Source organism: Aquarana catesbeiana, linkage group LG05 (genome assembly GCF_042186555.1).
Source record: "Aquarana catesbeiana isolate 2022-GZ linkage group LG05, ASM4218655v1, whole genome shotgun sequence".
Classification (NCBI taxonomy): Eukaryota; Metazoa; Chordata; class Amphibia; order Anura; family Ranidae; genus Aquarana; species Aquarana catesbeiana.
The window spans coordinates 429,276,330-429,296,975 of record NC_133328.1 but is presented as its reverse complement, the minus strand read 5'-3'; the positions used below and the strand labels follow the sequence as shown (position 1 = coordinate 429,296,975).

Below are 20,646 nucleotides of genomic sequence, written 5' to 3'. Positions count from 1 at the left end.
CCCTAGGTGCGGATAGCCCCCCCCACCCCCCCCAGTGATGCCACTGTGTCAGGGGGATTGTTAGGCTTGCCTTAAGTTGTAGGAGGGAATCCGAGAGATGCATAATGATGCTTAGTGGAGCCGGCTGCTCATGCCTTCCACGCTTCAGTCCACTCTACACAGCAGTGAGCCGGGAAACCGGAAGTGTTGCCGCAAAAAGCACTGCAAACTGTTCTCCTGTCCCTGCCAATTAAAAAATAGCAAAGGAGCACAGAGACAAATCCAGAAGAGTGGGAGTGTTTGCAGGTGCATCGCTTGCGACCTGAATACTCCCTTAAACATGGGCAAATCAGCTTCCCATAGACCGCTGTGTGTCTGGTGCCTGGACACTCTTAAAGTGACTTTTTTTTTTTTTTTTTTACAGCTTGGGGGGGGGGGGGGGTGGGCGGCGCCGCCCATGGGCCCCCTATGGACGGGCCACCACTGGCTTAATGTCATGATGTCTAGTCAAGACTTGCAAAATAGTGTCTATCCCTCTCAAAGCTTTTGAGATGCTTTGGGAGGAAACTGAATCTGTGTGCATTACTTGCCTTACCTAACATAAAATGTATTATTATCACCATCAATTTAAGCATAAAAATGGATCCAAAATAAATCGGAGACATTTATATTTATTGTTATAATATTATAATTAACAAAATATTAGGGTGCAAACATTTTACCATAGGAGTATTGTTAATAGATGCAATTTGTATTACATATTATACTGTATATGTATTGTTCTGCTTGCCTTTTGCAGTGTTTGGTGTTTCACCAGATATGATCAGGGATGGTTCAACTATACCATTAGCCAGAATTTTCCAAGATCTAACCAAAAAGAAAGTAATGATGCTTCCAATTGGTGGAGCAGATGATGGGGAACATTCACAAAATGAGAAAATAAGCAGGTGAGACATACTTTATATAAAAATCTAATATATAAATTTATATAATATATATATACACATACACACACACACACACACACAGCGGGTAAAATATAGTATTAAATATAACCAAAATGTATTTAATACTTTGTACACAATCATTAGTCCCATGCATTGCTCAGTTGTGATTTTGGCCCATTCTTCCACACAAACCTTCAAATCTTGACGGTTCCGTGTACCTCTTCTATGAACTCTGATCTTTAGTTATTTCCATAGATTTTCTATTGGATTCAATTCAGGTGATTGGCTGGGCTATTCTAGCAGTTTTATTTTCTGTCTTTAAAACCAGTGGAGAGTTTCATTGGCTTTGGTGTTTGGAATCATTGTCTTGCTGAAATATCCACCCTTGTTTCATCTTCATCATCCTGGTAGATGGCAGAAGATTTTTATCAAGAATTTTTTGGTACATTTTTCCATTCATCCTTCCTTCAATGATATGACTATATTCTCCCAGCATTTCAGAGGCTTGTCTAAATCTTGTGCAGCAACTTTAAAGGAGCTTCAACATGCCTTTTCTTCAGTAATGGAGTCTTGCGTGGTATACAGGCCTCGGTTGAGTGCATTACTTATTGTTTTCTTTGAAATAATTGTACCTGCTAATTCCAGGTCTTTCGGAAGCTCTCCACAAGTGGTCCTTGGCTCTGGTCTTTTCACTCCTCTGTCAGAAATCTTGACCATAAACCTGGTAATGGCCGGTTTATGGTAAAATTATGTTCTTTCCACTTCTGGATTATGGCCCCAACAGTGCTCACTGGAACATTCAGAAGTTTAGAAATCCTTCTGTAACCAATGCCATCAGTATGTTTTGCAATAATAAGGTTGTAAAGGTCTTGAGAGAGCTCTTTGCTTTAACCCATTATGAGATGTTTCTTGTAGCAAACCAGTAGCAGCAGGGCTGGGCTCCGGTGTGTGGATGTGGATGAACTGAGAAAATCGCTGGAGCTCTCTGAAGGCAGACTACATGTTTCTTCAGGTTCTTCAGGTCGCCTAATGAGAGCCTGTGAACAGGGGAAATAAATAAGGAAATGCCAGAGAGCAGATGAACCATCCATTTCTAATCGGGGATTAACCCTTGCAGTAAAATAGGACAATAAAAATAACTAACATAATACCTTTTACAGTGCATATGTAAGAATTAAAATAGCATGGGTTATGTCTTGAGGACTGCCCCCCCCCCAAAAAAAAGTCCCCCCTTCGAATAGCGCCAGATTTATCACAGGGTTCAACAATAACTACACAACAAGCCAGTGTAATAAGGAAATGCTGGCATATCCTCCAGTCGGACCCAACATTGGGTCCCCATCTCACCAATGTACCTCAGGTGGTTTTTAGAAGGGTACGTACCTTGAAGAATATGGTGGCACCAAGCAACCCAAAGAAAAAAACGAATTGGCTCTCATTAGGTGACCTGAAGAAGGGGTTAATCCCCAAAACATGTAGTCTGCCTTCAGAAAGCTCCGGCGATTTGCTCAATTCATCCCCATCCACACACCAGAGCCCAGCCCTGCTATTGCTACTGGTCTCGAGTTTTGCTCTGCCTGATGTCTCCACACTAGCTTCCGAGTGCGGCTCCTAGCGCTCTGCACGCCGCTCGCACTGGCGATTTCCTTCCCATGGCAGAGATTATCCCAGCGGAGCCCCCACTCCATCTGGGGACAGAGCCCACAACCTTCGGGCCACGCGCCCGCTCCCAGGAAATCCAGCACACGGAGGCAGCCATCCATCTCCCCAGGCTCAGCCACAGTATTCACCAGAGTCATGAGTTGCAGTGTATTTATTTCTTCCGTTTGCTGGACTATGGTGTTTGCTTGGGTCTATTAAAGTTCCCTGTTGTTTTAACTTTCTGGCATGTTGGGTTTTTATATCGGATCAGCGCTTCCTCCTTTGTTTTATTTCACTGTACTATTGACACTGGGCAGGAAGGGGTCAACATCTAGGGCAATCAAGGAGTTAAACGTGTGCCTAACAAGTGTTTATATGTGTACTGCATGCTACTTTTACTGCATGCCCCCTACCTGAAAACGCATAATCACGTATATATATACGTGATTCTGCGCACAACGGTCGCCCTGTAGCAGTAAATCTACAGGAGGCGGTCACTAAGAAAAAATTCCCTCATATATAGTTATCACTAGAACAGGTGTCCCATTGGCTTTAAACAACTGTCCAGGCCTTCTGTTATAGTGGCAACTGTCAAATTTTGAATTACCTAACACGTTTTGTCCTGGTGAAAATGGTCACTAGGACTAAACAGGGTCCTACTGCAATACATTATGCAAAAATAAAAAAACGTTTTCCTCAAGCATTCCTTATTAAAACTTTGTGGGGAATAGTGTACAAAAGATGTAGAGACTTTAAAGTTTGTGGCATTCATGCATCATAAAACTTGCACCTACAGTAAATAATGACCAGGGCAATTTTCTGGACATGACAGTGTTAGTATAATTGCAACATTTACAAGCAACAATTTATAGTTCACTGACTGACTTACCCTTTCTTTGAAAAGTTACTTAACATGTGTTTTATGTATTTCTTATTTTCAGATCTAATTACATTCAAGGGACCAAAGTTTTTGCAGTATTTTTCTTGGAATTGTCAAAGCTGCATGAAGATTCACTGGCCAAATCAGACCAAAAGAAATTAAAAGCATCTCAGCTTATTGAAACCTGAAAACAGCAATACTAACATTTTTCAGGAATTGAATAAACCCTGCTAGCTCCTTATATCATTACTTTACTTTATTGTTTTAGTTGTTTTGTTAGTTCAGATTGTCTCTGGGTTTTGCAAACCTTGATTTATGTAATTTAAGTATATATTACATCTTGACAGCCTTAGGTCAAATAAATATCTTTTTTTTCTGTTAGTCTTTCAGTTCTATGCACACTCTAATGCCCCATACACACGGTCGGATTTTTCGACGGAAAATGTGTGATAGGACCTTGTTGTCGGAAATTCCGACCGTGTGTAGGCTCCATCACACATTTTCCATCGGATTTTCCGACACACAAAGTTTGAGAGCAGGCTATAAAATTTTCCGACAACAAAATCCGTTGTCGGAAATTCCGATCGTGTGTACACAAATCCGACGGACAAAGTGCCACGCATGCTCAGAATAAATAAAGAGATGAAAGCTATTGGCCACTGTCCCGTTTATAGTCCCGACGTACGTGTTTTACGTCACCGCGTTTAGAACTATCGGATTTTCCGACAACTTTGTGTGACCGTGTGTATGCAAGACAAGTTTGAGCCAACATCCGTCGGAAAAAATCCTAGGATTTTGTTGTCGGAATGTCCGAACAAAGTCCGACCGTGTGTACGGGGCATTAGTATGTGCAGCTACATTGAGACAAGTGTACATGCTTGAAAGCGCATGCATAGTGGCTTTAATAGACAGCTTTTACCAACTATGCATGTAGCAAAAGCCACTATAGAACTTTCAGTTCAGTTGTATGACATATGCAGAGTTGGCAGTCCAACTTGAATATTTGTGTAAAATGTTAACCATTAGCTCTCTTTTAACACGGTAAAAACTCACCCATTCAAGTCAATGGGGACATGCCATAAACCATGAGCTAAACACTTGACTTGTAGTTGTGGCACATTAGTTCCATTGAAAATTGCCTTCCAGCAAAAACACAAAAAATTATAAACAGCATTCAGGAGGTCATACTATGCCGCCTCTTCAATACCTGATAGTAGCTGCTTAGCCGCCGCTCAAAAAGCAATCTACTGTGCATTGCTTTTTAGAGACTGACCAAGTGTGAACTTAGCTTTATAGAAGTTACAGAGTAGTGTAGTGCCTTGAAATCACTGGTCTCCTCTAATTTATTGTTATTGACTGAGCTTGTTTAATAAGACAGCACAAAGAGGACTGGCCAGCAGCAGAATGTGCCTTTTATCATTTTAGATATATCACAAAAAAGAGAAAAGAGTGCTGATTGCAAGGATTACTGTACTTTAAACATTGCTCTTTGCTGTTTTAAAATAGTCTCTGCATAATTTTTACTCTGGATTTTGATGCTATAAATTTTTTTTTACTGAAAAAAATATTTACTTTCTTACATTCATAACTTGTAACTGCTTTTTTTTCTTACATTTGTCTTAGAAGTTGTGACAAAGCAGTTGTATGTATGCATTCTGTGTTTTATTTGTATGAAAACAAACAATACATTATTTTTCATTTATGGAATTCATTTATTTTATACTGTAAGTGCAGCCAAACTTTGGTGGCTTACTGGGTTTTTTTGATGATGCATTTTCTTCACTATATGCCCAATTTAAATTTATCGGGTTAATGAAAACAGATTTACTTACAAAAAATTGTTTAAGACCCTGGATGAATTTGCATAATTCTTGGGGTGCCCTGATTATTTTAAATTATATTTATATAATTGCATTCTGCTTTGGTTGCAAAGAAAATAGCACACCGGCTCTATGAGCCCTATCAATAAAAGCTGAGCCCTATGAAGTAGCATGCAGAACACAAAAGCCCTAAAGCAGGCCATACACAGAATTTTTTTTTCTCTACCTGCGGGCCGTGAACAAGAATAAAACAGATTCCTCCATGCACCCTATACAGTGGACAAATCTCCTACTATGGCTATTTGTATTTTGACAGTCAGCACCTGATTTTTGGCTGATAATTTTCTGCTGAGCTTGATTTTTCAATCGAGGGACATCGTGCAGGAGGCGGCCATCAGGGACACCCGTTGTGCTGGGCATATGCGGTACAATTTTTTCTTAGTGGGTGACCCTGTTGGCCCTGCTCCATTCAACATTTCTCTGCGCTGTGTAGCATAGATGGATAAATCTTTTGTTTTTTAGTTCAGCCCACAGGCTGAATAAAAAAAACAAAAAACTATTGGGCATAGTTTACACTTGTAGTTAAGAGGCTGTAAATTAATGCCACAGCCATGATTATTTGCATCGTGCTGCAGATAAAATTCCCCCCCCCTCTGTTTCGTTCAGTACTGCGGTACTCACATTCATGTGGATGGGGCTGCATCGCATCAAAAAAGGCAGTGAAGAGGCCTATAAAATGCCCTCTGAAAAGCAGTCGACCATGAACCATTCTTTAGAGAGCTACCGCAAATGTAAATGAGCTGTGTATGGCCATCTTTACTCTGTTTTTTACTAATCTATCATTTAATTTTTTTTACATTCGCTAAAAGTTTTATCATTACCACAAGTGTATTATATCATCAATTTTTGCAGCATTGTGAATGTAAAAATCTGATTATACAAAGGTTTCTGAACCTAATATATATTCAGCATCTGGCTGTATATGTTTCTATATGGTATTCACTAAGGAGAGAAGAAAAAGGAACCATTCCAAGGGGTGATAAAATAACCATTCTAAATAAAATATTGATTCATTGGAAATAAAAGCTTTCCATGGTTAGATGTTAATTTTAGATATAATATTTTATTGTACACCAATGCGAAATGTATGTTTGGTTGAAGAAAACATTTTGATTCAAGAACAAAATAATGAATGCTAGATAATGCTGAAGCTTCACAAATGGACAATATGTTAGCTTGTTAATAAGTGAACACCTCAATCTTCTGATCTTAAAGTGGTTGTAAACCTAGTTACACCACTTTTACCTACAGGTAAGCCTATAATAAGGCTTACCTGTAGGTACTGGAAATATCTCCTAAACCTGCACAGTTTAGGAGATATTTACCATATATACATTTGCGCCAACATCATTGGCGCATACGCACTGAAGAAAGGGCCCGTGCCGTGACCGACGGTTTCCGCGTGAATGCACAAGAGGGACGTCACGTGACTCTGGCCAGTCACAGAGCCAGAGTCCACGGCCCTGGAAGGAAGACAGGTGAAGATGGATGTGGCCACCAGCGGGGACATCGCAGTCTTCGTTTGCAGGTAAGTGCAACATAATGGGCTAGTATGCAATGCATACTAGCCCATTATGCTTTTACTTTGCAGGGAAAAAAAAGGAAGTAAAACCCATTAGGGTTTACTTCCTCTTTAAACACCTAAAGGCACTTTCTAGTTTGCTGGGTTATGCTTATTAAAAATACTCACATCAAGCAAATCCAGTGACGCCTTGTGATCTGCTGCTCCAACCTGGTCCAATACCACCATTGGGAGTGACGTCACCCTTGGCGTCAGAAGTAGGTGTTGTCCCCTGTAGTGGATATTACTTCTTGCAGGCATTTTGTATAACTGCTCACCAGTCTCTGACATTGACTCAGTGAAATTGTTGACCACTCCTCCATGTAAAATTCCTTCATTTGCAAAATGTTTGTGGGTTTCCTCGCATAAACTGCCCAGTTCAACATCCCCTACAAAGTTTCAAGGGGCATCAAATCAGTGCAGCAGACCATAAGCCTCTATTTTTTTTTTTTTAATTTTAAGCAGTTTTTGGTGGATTTGCTAGTGTGCTTCGGATCATTATCATGTTAAAAAGACCTTTTTTCCTGGTTCAGCCTTAACTTTTAGACTGATGACTTCAAATTCTCATCAAACACACTTTTATGCAGAATGTATAGTTGTCACAATTACAACCCCTGCGGCTTCTGCAGAAAAATAATACACTTACATGCTTTTACAACAAGTAATGCATTGCGGGCATTTGGGAATGCGAATGTATGTGCCTAAACGCATGTGCAACACTTGTTCATAGTTAGTAAGGTTGAATAAAGACACCAGTCCATCCAGTTCAACCTGAGTGAGTGTGGGTGCATGTCTACAATTGTCCCTATTTATTTAAGATACCCATATAGCGCTGTCAATTTACGCAGCACTCCACACATACATCGCACACTCACATCGGTCCCTACCCTCAAGGAGCCCACAATCCAAGGTCTCCAACTCATATACTAGGGCCAATGTTGGACAGAAGCCAATTAACCTACCAGCATGTCTTTGGAGTGTGGGAGGAAACCGGAGTACCCCGAGGAAACCCACGCAAGCACAGGGAGAACATGCAAGCTCCAGGCAGGTAGTGTTGTGGTTAGGATCCGAACCAGCGACCAATTTTACCGCTAGGTGAGATTGCTACCCACTACACCACTGTGCCGCCCTATGTGTTCGATATACAGCTTTGAACAGGTTTTTATGCCTAGATTTCCTGCCTTTTTGGGGTTCTGAGGTTGTTCAGTTAGAGGAGCTTTTTTCATACACCTATGTGCATGAGGCCCTAATATGATGCAGAATGTATAATCTACTTAATGACTGCAAGCCACCCAGATCCTAAAGCAGCAAAGCAATCCCGAACTATAAACTTTCCTCTACAAAACTCAAAACTCCACAGTTATTAGGTTGTTCTCCTGAAATGTCTTTGGTTTGTAGCAAACATGTCTACTGTTACTGTAACCAAACAACTCTATCTTTCATTGACCAGTCCTCAGCACATTGTTCAAGAAGGTCTGCTCTTTGCCAGTATGTTCAGTGGCTAATTGTAGTTTTACTCTATTGTTCTTTTAAGCATTATGACACCCACCATACACATCAACAGCAAATAGTACATGAGACCCTAGATATCTGAGCTGAAAAAAAGATTACATGTTACACCCGTTTAAAGGCAGTCCCTGAGTTATGAACAAGATTATTATTATTATTTTACAGAATTTATATAGCGCCAATAGTTTGTGCAGCACTCTACAACGTTAGGGCACACAGTACAGTTACAAATTCTATACAGGAGGAATCAGAGGGCCCTGCTCGTTAGGCTGGCCATACATGGTCTAATTCCAAAATAATTTTCTTTTGAAAATCAGAAATTTTGTGCGTTTTGTGATCCGATGGTGCCACCATTGATTTCAAAATTCGACTAACCAAGCCTTCAATTTCACCTCCTGTTGCTACAGAAAAGAATTTTTGTGGCTAGGAATCTTCTTTTTTTTCCGGTAATTTTCTTTTCTTGCACATGCTCATTTCTTTTTCGATTACATTTCTTGTACGATTCTCCCATCATTGATTAGAAAATAATTTGTTTTTCAAAAAAAGTTCCAACATGCCCGATTACTCAAATTCGATGGCCGCACGAAAATCAGCTGTTGCTGCAGCCCACTAATGGTGCGAAATTAAAACAAAAATTCTTAGATAAGATTTTCGAAAGAAAATTCTTTCGAAAATTCGACCCATGCATGGCCTGCCTTAAAGCTTACAATCTAAAAGGGAGGGTCAAGTGATACAAAAGATAATAACTGTGGGGATAAGCTGAAGAAGAAAATTGAAGTTTTCAGGGATCGCCTAAAAGTGGATAGGGTTGGAGATAGTCTGACAAAGTGGGGTAGGGAATGGGGAGGCTCAGGAGAAGTCCTGGAGATAGGTTCTGTAGGGTTGTTCTTCAGTTGAATTTGTATGTAAGCTGAAACAGGTACATTTTTTAAGAGTAATTCCAGTCAAACAAATAAAAATATTTTTAAGTTTTGGATAGCATAGGGAAGAGTTAACACCCCTGTAATGTTTGTTTTGCTGTCTCTGCCCCTGTTCAGAAGATTTCACCTCACTTTATGTCCCTATGACAATTGGATTTTGAAAATTTTGGGTTGTTGTGGAAAGAAGGATAAAGCTTCAGTGGAGACACTATTTTTCCATAATGACTCTTACAGGAGTGAATTTCTCGTTGCTAGAGGTAGATTTCCTCTCACTTCCTGTTGTCTCAGGGACAGGAAGTGAGATTAAAACATTCTACTGAGGATACAGACAGCAGTAAAAACCTCACAGTGGCTTTAACCCCCACACCATACTAGCCAAAATTAAAAATGGTTAAATTTAAATAGTTTTTTCTGAACAAAAAAATAAGATAGTAACAAACATATCATAGTAAGTTTTCAAAAACAGTATGAAAAATATCAGATCATGGGCTATGCAAATTTCACAGTTCATCCTTAAGTTAGCTACGTATAAAAATCCTTTTACCGTTATTGCTATAGAGAGTAATAATTGTTCATATATCAAATCAGACATCGGAAACGATCAAATGAGGAGACAAGGTTGTCAGAGGTTCTCCCCTAAAAGGACCGTTGATGATGTCCTAGGGAACGGTCAACAAGCTGTCCGAGAGGCTCCACACAACCTACCCCTTTGGGAACACACTGTGAGAGTGTACGGTATCCCCTCGGGTCAGACTGCTGAACCATCCCTCCCGGACTAAGTTTATCCAGATGTAAATTACCTAGGGAGAGCCCTCCTGTTCCGAACTTACACCTCCTCTGAATAAGTGTGGTGAGATCTTCCCTGGTACGCTGACCCAGAGTGACCGAGGGATTTTTATATTGGGGTTATTTCAAGTTTAATGACAAGTCGGGTGAGGCAAGTGCTAAACACCCTAAAAGGAGGGGACAGAAACATGTGAAGGAAAGAGAGAAGGGTGAAGTCAAAGAAGGGGTTTAGAAGGGGAAGTATATTTCCCTGTCGCTGCTCCTATACCTGAAAAGAGAGATATGTTGCAATGAGTAGCCCAAGGGTCCCAGGTAGCATTAAATCGCTCAATTTTATCGTTGAGTTTTGCTACTATGCATTCTTGAGCCATAATCCATGAGATTTTCCTTTTACAAGCCTGGAGGGAGACAGTCTGCTTCTTCCATGCCTTAGCTATGGTCATTTTTGCTCCTAGTAAAACAAAGAAGGAGAGGTCTTGGAGGTGCCTGGACAACTTGGGTATATATTGATTAAACAAGGCACCTAGGGGTTAGGAGTAATCATTTCCTAGGTAATGGAGCTAATAGTACGAAAATTTTCCTAATTAGACCTAATGCGGGGGCAAGTCCACCAAATATGGAACATAGAGCCCTCCAATTCACAGCCCCTGAAGCATAGCATGTAATTGTCAGATAAATTTCAAGTTACCAAATACATGTATTTTCAAGTGTATATGGAAAGATGTTAAAAATGTGTTTTGTAAAGTGCATATATTAACAGGCGTGGGATGGAGGAGTGTTGAGTAATTATACAGTACCTAATCAGGGCACATGTAATGTAAACAAAAAATTTTATTAAAATAAAATAAAATTGTCAGCATAAGTGCCATATCCTCATGCCTAGTATCAGATTGACCCCAGGATTCAAAAGTATTGGGACAAAGCCCATGTACCAGATCTGATTAAATAGCTGTTATGCTATAGGGGGAATGTGGGATGAGGATAAAAAAGGAGATAAAAAAGGGGAGGGCACCTGGATCAAACGGTCAACCCCTAATCTTCTATCTGTATCGGTCAACCCCTAATTTGCTAACCCTACAGCAGGCCAAATGTCCGCATCCTAATTACTGAGCACACAAGGGTATCAACAGGCACCCGTAAACCACGTATATGTAGCTAAATCAGACTGTTACTATTTTTTTTAAAAATCTATGGGTTGGCTATATAGCAATTCAAATCTATGTCGAGGTTTAGCCCTTTGGGGGCAAGGGAACCCAAACGATAAATCCAACTCGTTTCATTTTTAGAGATTGAGGTTTCTCTATTACCTCCACGCCAATGTTCCTGCACGGAATCAATCCCATAGAAAGTAAGTAAACTTGGGTCCCTGTGGTGAACCTCGTCGAAATGTCTCGATAGGCTATGGTTAGGGAACCCCTTCCTAATATTTTTAATATGTTCCCGAATTCGAACAAAAAGTTGACGGGTGGTTCTCCCCACATATTGGAGGCGACAAGGACATTCCACTACATATGTAACGTGTGCTACGACAGGTAATCAGTTGGTTAATTTTATATTCTTTGTGATCAGTGCATGATTTAAACGTATTCTTCCTTCTGGGTTGTCTTTTAGATACTTTACACGGTAGGCATCTCTGGCACCTAAAAAATCCTTTTAGATCTGGACATATTTTGATAGCTTTCGGGGGATCAATAACATTTTTCACTAAATGGTCCCTTAAATTGGGTGCCTTTCTGTATATAAATTTAGGTCTGGCTGGCAAGAGTTTTGTTAGGGTGAGGTCTTCCTTGAGTATGGGCCAGTACTTCTTTATTATTTTCTCAAAATCTCTGAACTGGCTGTTGAACCCTGTAATAAACGCTACTTCCGGCATCTTCTGAACTTTTTTGTTCTTATTGGAGAGCAGGGAGGTTCTGTCTAGCTTCATAATATCTGCTTTTAGTTTCAACAATCTTTCTTTATCATATCCTTTTTCCTGAAATTTTTTAATTAAAATATCGGCCTGTTTATTAAAATCTTCAGCTATATCGCAGTTGCGTCTTATCCGTAGTAACTGTCCTTTAGGGACACTGCTTTTCCATCTTGGATGATGACAGCTGGAAGTGGGGATGTAACCGTTTCTGTCTGTCGGTTTAAAAAAGGTGCGGGTAGATAGCTTGTCTCCTGTCTTAAAAATTTCTAGATCTAAGTAATCAATTTTCTCATAACTCCACTTCCCGGTGAACTTAATACCATACTTATTGTTGTTCAAGTTCTCAAGGAATTTTTGTAAGGCTGTCTGGTGTTCCATTCCATAAAATGATCAAGTCATCTATGTATCTTTTATACATCTTAATCTGTGGTATATTTTTACTATAGATGTATTTATCTTCCCACAGGTCCATGAATAAATTAGCTACGCTGGGAGCATAGCGTGCTCCCATTGCAACTCCCTTCGTTTGTACGTAATATTTTTTATCATGCCAAAAATAATTGCATTCCATGGCCATTTTTAGGCCCTCAAGGATATAGCTAATCTGTTCCTGCTTCATACTTGTGTTCATGTGAAGGGCTCTTTCCACACCCCGTAGACCGTCCTTCTGTTCAATGCTCGTGTACAAAGAATTGACATCTACTGCCACCAGTAACCATTGTTCAGCTCCCCTGATCTCTTGCAGTTCTTGAATCAATTGCATACTATCCCGCAGGTAGGATTTCCCTTCTTTTACTAGAGGTTTAAGAAATATGTCCAGGTACTCCCCCAACCTAGAGAAGATGTCCCTGGATAAATCAAGGCTAGCCTAAGTGGAACATAATACCATCTGGTTAGGACCTTTAGGCTAGCTTCAATTAGCGAAACATTGCAAATACCTTTAAAGGAGCGATTCGAGGCCTGGAACCATTCTTCCGCAGTTCGCGTGCTGTCTGTGTCCTCCTCCCAGGCCCAAGCATGAGGCGGTTTATCCAAGTTCGTTTGTAAGGCTGTATAAATCAAGGAGATGCCTCCCCTCTGGTCCATAGCATTAGAGCACCAATGTTAGTAAGGGGTTATAGTGGGAGGTTCCATCTTGTTATTCCAAATGGTGTTTAAAAAGTGGGAGATTTGAGAGAATCTGAACCTTTCTGTGTCAGGCATGTCTAGTTTTTTCCTGCAGTGTGATAGAGTAATAGGGCCTGTTGGGGATAGGAAGTAACCTATGCGATAGAGGCCCTTATCCGTCCACCATCAAAAAGCTTTTATGTTGAGACCCGGGGGGAAGTTCACATTATTGAAAAGATGGGTTAGTGGTTTCAGTGGAGATATCAGTGAATGGTGTGCAAAAAGTTGGGTGCATAAGGCAACAGAGTGAGACAGGGAAGGGGCGATTATGGCTGGCCTACTTTTAGGATTGGTCAATAAGAGGAAATCTATGGTGTGATGGGGAATAGCTTTCCGTTCCATAGAGAGCCAATCAGGCTTTGAGACCTTTGAGAAAACTAATGAAATTTGTGATAGCTGTGCAGCCCGATAATACTCCCAAAGATCTGGCAGCCCTAGTCCGCCCTGGGATTTCAGGCGTAAGAGGGATCTGGTTGGGCACCTATATCCCTTGTTGCCCCAGACAAAGCGAGTTATTTCAGATTGGAATTTGCTGAGGAAGTGCTTCATGATAGGAACTGGCAGGGTGCGAAAAAGATATAGGAGACGTGGGAGGAGCGTCATCTTCACTGCATGCACCCTACCCAGCCAGGACAGACCACATCTTGACCATTTAACCAGGTCCTCTTTACATTTGAGTATCATGGGGGGGTAATTTGCTTTAAAGATGTTATTAACGTCAGGAGTTAGGTTTATCCCTAGATATGGAATCGTAGAGGGAGCCCATGCAAAGTCAAAGTTATTGGAGAGCTGTGTAAGTATATCGCTGGGGACTGTTATGTTTAGGGCCAGTGACTTATTCATATTGACTTTCAGGCCAGAAGTCTCACTGAAATCCCTTAATACTTGAAAAATCACGGGAATTGAAACAATGGGGGAGATTATATAGAGGAGGAGGTCGTCTGCATAAAGCGCACATTTGTGTTCCTGATCTCCACACATAACCCCTTTAACATCCGGGTTAGATCTGAATGCAATGGCCAGAGTCTCAATTGCCATTGCAAAAAGGAGGGGTGATAGTGGGCAGCCCTGTCTGGTACCCCTGCGGATGCTGAAAGCACTGGAATATCTGCCCATCAGGCGCACCTGGGCTGAAGGGTTAGAATATAGCGATTGTATTAGATTCATAAAATATTTACCAAACCCCCACCTCCGAAGGATATCAGACAGGTACGCCCAGCCCACTGAATCAAAAGCTTTGTGTAGGTCAATTGAGAGGAGGAGGCCCTTTTGAGGGGGTCCTCCATCCCATTGGGACTTCAGAAGAGAGATGATATTGATGGTCCGGCGCATCTGGTCTGGGCCTTGTCTCCCAGGTATAAAACCCACTTGATCTTTATGTATATATACAGGGATGCAATTAGCGAGTCTATTAGCTAAAATTTTTGTCATCAGTTTGATGTTGTTATTTATCAGAGAAATCGGGCGATAATTGCCCACCTCGCTCGTGTCTTTGCCTGGTTTGGGAATTACCAAAATGTACGATGAATTTAGGTCAGCATCTAGGGGGGTACCCTCCCTAAGTGTGTTAAAAAACCTTGTCAAGTGTGGGGCCAAACAGGGACCAAATTTTTTATAGTAACTGTTAGAGAAACCATCCGGGCCCGGTGAGGAACCCACCTTAAGTGATTTGATCGCCTCCAATATCTCAGTTTGTGTAAAAGGTTCCTCCATAAGATCCTTGTGTTCATGTGACAGAGTTGGGAGAGGTAGGGGGTCTAGAAAGGTATTCTGCGTTCGACGGGAGGAAGGGGGGTATCAATCTTGACTGGGTTCTGTGATAGATCTCCCGAGGGAAGTCTAATTTTGGGAAATGTCAGGGATCGGGGTTTGAGGCTCAGTTTAACCACTTGCCGACCGCCTAACGTATATATACGTCGGCAGAATGGCACGGGCAGGCAGAATCACGTACCTGTACGTGATCTGCCTCCCGCGGGTGGGGGGTCCAATCGGACCCCCCCCCCGGTGCCAGCAGCGGTCGGCATTTGACTGGGAGCGTCGGGAGGCGAGGGGGAGACCATCCGATCGTGGCCCCCCCCTCGCGATCGCTCCCAGCCAATCGGAATCCTCCCCTGCCTGTGTGTAGTTTCACACAGGCAGAGGATGTGATGTCATCTCTCCTCGGCTCGGCAGTTTCCGTTCCAGCGCCGAGGAGAGAAGACATGTAAGTGCACAACACACACACACACACAGTAGAACATGCCAGGCATACTTTACACCCACGATCCCCCCCCCCGATCGCCCCCCCGATCCCCCCCCAATCACCCCCCCCCCTGTCACAAACTGACAGCAAGCAGTATTTTTTTTTTTTTTTCTTCTGATTACTGCATTGGTGTCAGTTTGTGACAGTTACAGTGTTAGGGCAGTGAGTATTACCCCCCTTTAGGTCTAGGATACCCCCCTAACCCCCCCTAATAAAGTTTTAACCCCTTGATCACCAGTATCACCCCCTGTCACCAGTGTCACTAAGCGATCATTTTTCTGATCGCTGTATTAGTGTCGCTGGTGACGCTAGTTAGGAACGTAAATATTTAGGTTCGCCGTCAGCGTTTTATAGTGACAGGGACCCCCATATACTATCTAATAAATGTTTTAACCCCTTGATTGCCCCCTAGTTAACCCTTTCACCACTGTTCACCGTATAACCGTTACGGGTGACGCTGGTTAGTTCGTTTATTTTTTATAGTGTCAGGGGACCCGCCGTTTATTACCGAATAAAGGTTTAGCCCCTGATCGCCCGGCGGTGATATGCGTCGCCCCAGGCAGCGTCAGATTAGCGCCAGTACTGCTAACACCCACGCACGCAGCATACGCCTCCCTTAATGGTATAGTATCTGTACGGATCAATATCTGATCCGATCAGATCTATACTAGTGTCCCCAGCAGTTTAGGGTTCCCAAAAACGCAGTGTTAGCGGGATCAGCCCAGATACCCTCTAGCACCTGCGTTCTTCCCCTCCGCCCGGCCCAGCCCAAGTGCAGTATCGATCGATCACTGTCACTTACAAAACACTAAATGCATAACTGCAGCGTTCACAGAGTCAGGCCTGATCCCTGCGATCGCTAACAGTTTTCTTGGTAGCGTTTTGGTGAACTGGCAAGCACCAGCCCCAGGCAGCGTCAGGTTAGCGCCAGTACCGCTAACACCCACGCACGCACCGTACACCTCCCTTAGTGGTATAGTATCTGATCAGTTCAATATCTGATCAGATCTATACTAGCGTCCCCAGCAGTTTAGGGTTCCCACAAACGCAGTGTTAGCGGGATCAGCCCAGATACCTGCTAGCACCTGCGTTTTGCCCCTCCGCCCGGCCCAGCCCAGCCCACCCAAGTGCAGTATCGATCGATCACTGACACTTACAAAACACTAAACGCATAACTGCAGCGTTCGCAGAGTCAGGCCTGATCCCTGCGATCGCTAACAGTTTTTTTGGTAGCGTTTTGGTGAACTGGCAAGCACCAGCCCCAGGCAGCGTCAGGTTAGCGCCAGTACCGCTAACACCCACGCACGCACCGTACACCTCCCTTAGTGGTATAGTATCTGATCGGATCAATATCTGATCTGATCAGATCTATACTAGCGTCCCCAGCAGTTTAGGGTTCCCACAAACGCAGTGTTAGCGGGATCAGCCCAGATACCTGCTAGCACCTGCGTTTTGCCCCTCCGCCCGGCCCAGCCCAGCCCACCCAAGTGCAGTATCGATCGATCACTGACACTTACAAAACACTAAATGCATAACTGCAGCGTTCGCAGAGTCAGGCCTGATCCCTGCGATCGCTAACAGTTTTTTTGGTAGCGTTTTGGTGAACTGGCAAGCACCAGCAGCCTAGTACACCCCGGTCGTAGTCAAACCAGCACTGCAGTAACACTTGGTGACGTGGCGAGTCCCATAAGTGCAGTTCAAGCTGGTGAGGTGGCAAGCACAAGTAGTGTCCCGCTGCCACCAAGAAGACAAACACAGGCCCGTCGTGTCCATAGTGCCCTTCCTGCTGCATTCGCCAATCCTAATTGGGAACCCACCGCTTCTGCAGCGCCCGTATTCACATCCCCAACCAAATGCAGTCGGCTGCATGAGAGGCATTATCTTTATGTCCTCCCGAGTACCCCTACCCAGCGAACCCCCCCAAAAAAGATGTCGTGTCTGTAGCAAGCGCGGATATAGGCGTGACACCCGCTATTATTGTCCCTCCTGTCCTGACAATCCTGGTCTTTGCATTGGTGAATGTTTTGAACACTACCATTCACTAGATGAGTATTAGCGTAGGGTACAGCATTGCACAGACTAGGCACACTTTTACAGGGTCTCCCAAGATGCCATCGCATTTTGAGAGACCCGAACCTGGAACCGGTTACAGTTATAAAAGTTAGTTACAAAAAAAAAGTGTAAAAAAAAAACACAAACAAAAATATAAAATAAAAAAAAAATAGTTGTCGTTTTATTGTTCTCTCTCTCTCTATTCTCTCTCTATTGTTCTGCTCTTTTTTACTGTATTCTATTCTGCAATGTTTTATTGTTATTATGTTTTATCATGTTTGCTTTTCAGATATGCAATTTTTTATACCTTACCGTTTACTGTGCTTTATTGTTAATCATTTTTTTGTCTTCAGGTACGCCATTCACGACTTTGAGTGGTTATACCAGAATGATGCCTGCAGGTTTAGGTATCATCTTGGTATCATTCTTTTCAGCCAGCGATTGGCTTTCATGTAAAAGCAATCCTAGCAGCTAATTAGCCTCTAGACTGCTTTTACAAGCAGTGGGAGGGAATGCCCCCCCCCCCCAACGTCTTCCGTGTTTTTCTCTGGCTCTCCTGTCTCAACAGGGAACCTGAGAATGCAGCCGGTGATTCAGCCAGGTGACCATAGAGCTGATCAGAGACCAGAGTGGCTCCAAACATCTCTATGGCCTAAGAAACCGGAAGCTACGAGCATTTTATGACTTAGATTTCGCCGGATGTAAACAGCGCCATTGGGAAATTGGGAAAGCATTTTATCACACCGATCTTGGTGTGGTCAGATGCTTTGAGGGCAGAGGAGAAATCTAGGGTCTAATAGACCCCAATTTTTGCAAAAAAGAGTACCTGTCACTACCTATTGCTATGATATTTACATTCCCTGAGATAACAATAAAAATGATTTAAAAAAAAAAAATTAAAGGAACAGTTTAAAAATAAGATAAAAACATAATAATAATAAAGAAAAAAAAAAAAAAAAAAAAAAAGCACCCCTGTCCCCCCTGCTCTCGCGCTAAGGCGAACGCAAGCGTCGGTCTGGCGTCAAATGTAAACAGCAATTGCACCATGCATGTGAGGTATCACCGCGAACGTCAGATCGAGGGCAGTAATTTTAGCAGTAGACCTCCTCTGTAAATCTAAAGTGGTAACCTGTAAAGGCTTTTAAAGGCTTTTAAAAATGTATTTAGTTTGTCGCCACTGCACGTTTGTGCGCAATTTTAAAGCATGTCATGTTTGGTATCCATGTACTCGGCCTAAGATCATCTTTTTTATTTCATCAAACATTTGGGCAATATAGTGTGTTTTAGTGCATTAAAATTTAAAAAAGTGTGTTTTTTCCCCAAAAAATGCGTTTGAAAAATCGCTGCGCAAATACTGTGTGAAAAAAAAAAATGAAACACCCACCATTTTAATCTGTAGGGCATTTGCTTTAAAAAAATATATAATGTTTGGGGGTTCAAAGTAATTTTCTTGCAAAAAAAAATTTTTTTTTTATGTAATCAAAAAGTGTCAGAAAGGGCTTTGTCTTCAAGTGGTTAGAAGAGTGGGTGATGTGTGACATAAGCTTCTAGATGTTGTGCATAAAATGCCAGGACAGTTCAAAACCCCCCCAAAATGACCCCATTTTGGAAAGTAGACACCCCAAGCTATTTGCTGAGAGGCATGTCGAGTCCATGGAATATTTTATATTGTGACACAAGTTGCGGGAAAGAGACAATTTTTTATTTTTTTTATTTTTTTTTGCGCAAAGTTGTCACTAAATGATATATTGCTCAAACATGCCATGGGAATATGTGAAATTACACCCCAAAATACATTCTGTTGCTTCTCCTGAGTACGGGGATACCACATGTGTGGGACTTTTTGGGAGCCTAGCCGCGTACTGGACCCCGAAAACCAAGCACCGCCTTCAGGCTTTCTAAGGCCGTAAATTTTTGATTTCACTCTTCACTGCCTATCACAGTCTCGGAGGCCATGGAATGCCCAGGTGGCAAAAAACCCCCCCAAATGACCCCATTTTGGAAAGTAGACACCCCAAGCTATTTGATGAGAGGTATAGTGAGTATTTTGCAGACCTCACTTTTTGTCACAAAGTTTTGAAAATTGAAAAAAGAAAAAAAAAATTTTTTTTTCTCGTCTTTCTTTATTTTCAAAAACAAATGAGAGCTGCAAAATACTCACCATGCCTCTCAGCAAATAGCTTGGGGTGTCTACTTTCCAAAATGGGGTCATTTGGGGGGGGTTTGTGCCACCTGGGCATTCCATGGCCTCCGAAACTGTGATAGGTAGTGAGGAGTAAAATCAAAAATGTACGCCCTTAGAAATCCTGAAGGCAGTGATTGGTTTTTGGGGCCCCGTACGTGGCTAGGCTCCCAAAAAGTCCCACACATGTGGTATCCCCGTACTCAGGAGAAGCAGCTAAATGTATTTTGGGGTGCAATTCCACATATGCCCATGGCCTGTGTGAGCAATATATCATTTAGTGACAACTTTGTGCAAAAAAAAAAAAAAAAAAAAAAAAAAAAATTTGTCACTTTCCCGCAACTTGTGTCAAAATATAAAACATTCCATGGACTCAACATGCCTCAAAGCAAATAGCTTGGGGTGTCTACTTTCCAAAATGGGGTCATTTGGGGGGGGTGTTATGCCATCTGGGCATTTTATGGCCTTCAAAACTGTGATAGGTAGTGAGGAGTAAAATCAAAAATGTACGCCCTTAGAAATCCTGAAGGCAGTGATTGGTTTTCGGGGCCCCGTACGCGGCTAGGCTCCCAAAAAGTCCCACACATGTGGTATCCCCATACTCAGGAGAAGCAGCTAAATGTATTTTGGGGTGCAATTCCACATATGCCCATGGCCTGTGTGAGCAATATATCATTTAGTGATAACGTTTTGTAATTTTTTTTTTTTTTTTTGTCATTATTCAATCACTTGGGACAAAAAAAATGAATATTCAATGGGCTCAACATGCCTCTCAGCAAATTCCTTGGGGTGTCTACTTTCCAAAATGGGGTCATTTGTGGGGGTTTTGTACTGTCCTGCCATTTTAGCACCTCAAGAAACGACATAGGCAGTCATAAATTAAAGGCTGTGTAAATTCCAGAAAATGTACCCTAGTTTGTAGGCGCTATAACTTTTGCGCAAACCAATAAATATACACTTATTGACATTTTTTCTACCAAAGACATGT

General features: G+C 42.1%; 1 protein-coding gene across 1 annotated transcript in view; it reads left to right on the top strand.

Annotated features, from left to right (window-relative positions):
- Nucleotides 1–5,149, top strand: part of LOC141145015 (beta-Ala-His dipeptidase-like) — a 98,781-nt gene extending 93,632 nt beyond the window's left edge. The window contains exons 12-13 of the mRNA XM_073631248.1: nt 779–926; nt 3,509–5,149. Of these exons, the coding sequence (XP_073487349.1) occupies nt 779–926; nt 3,509–3,635 (275 nt within the window). The 3' untranslated portion in view covers nt 3,636–5,149. The remainder of the gene's footprint in view (nt 1–778; nt 927–3,508) is intronic.
- Nucleotides 5,150–20,646: the final 15,497 nt, after the last annotated feature.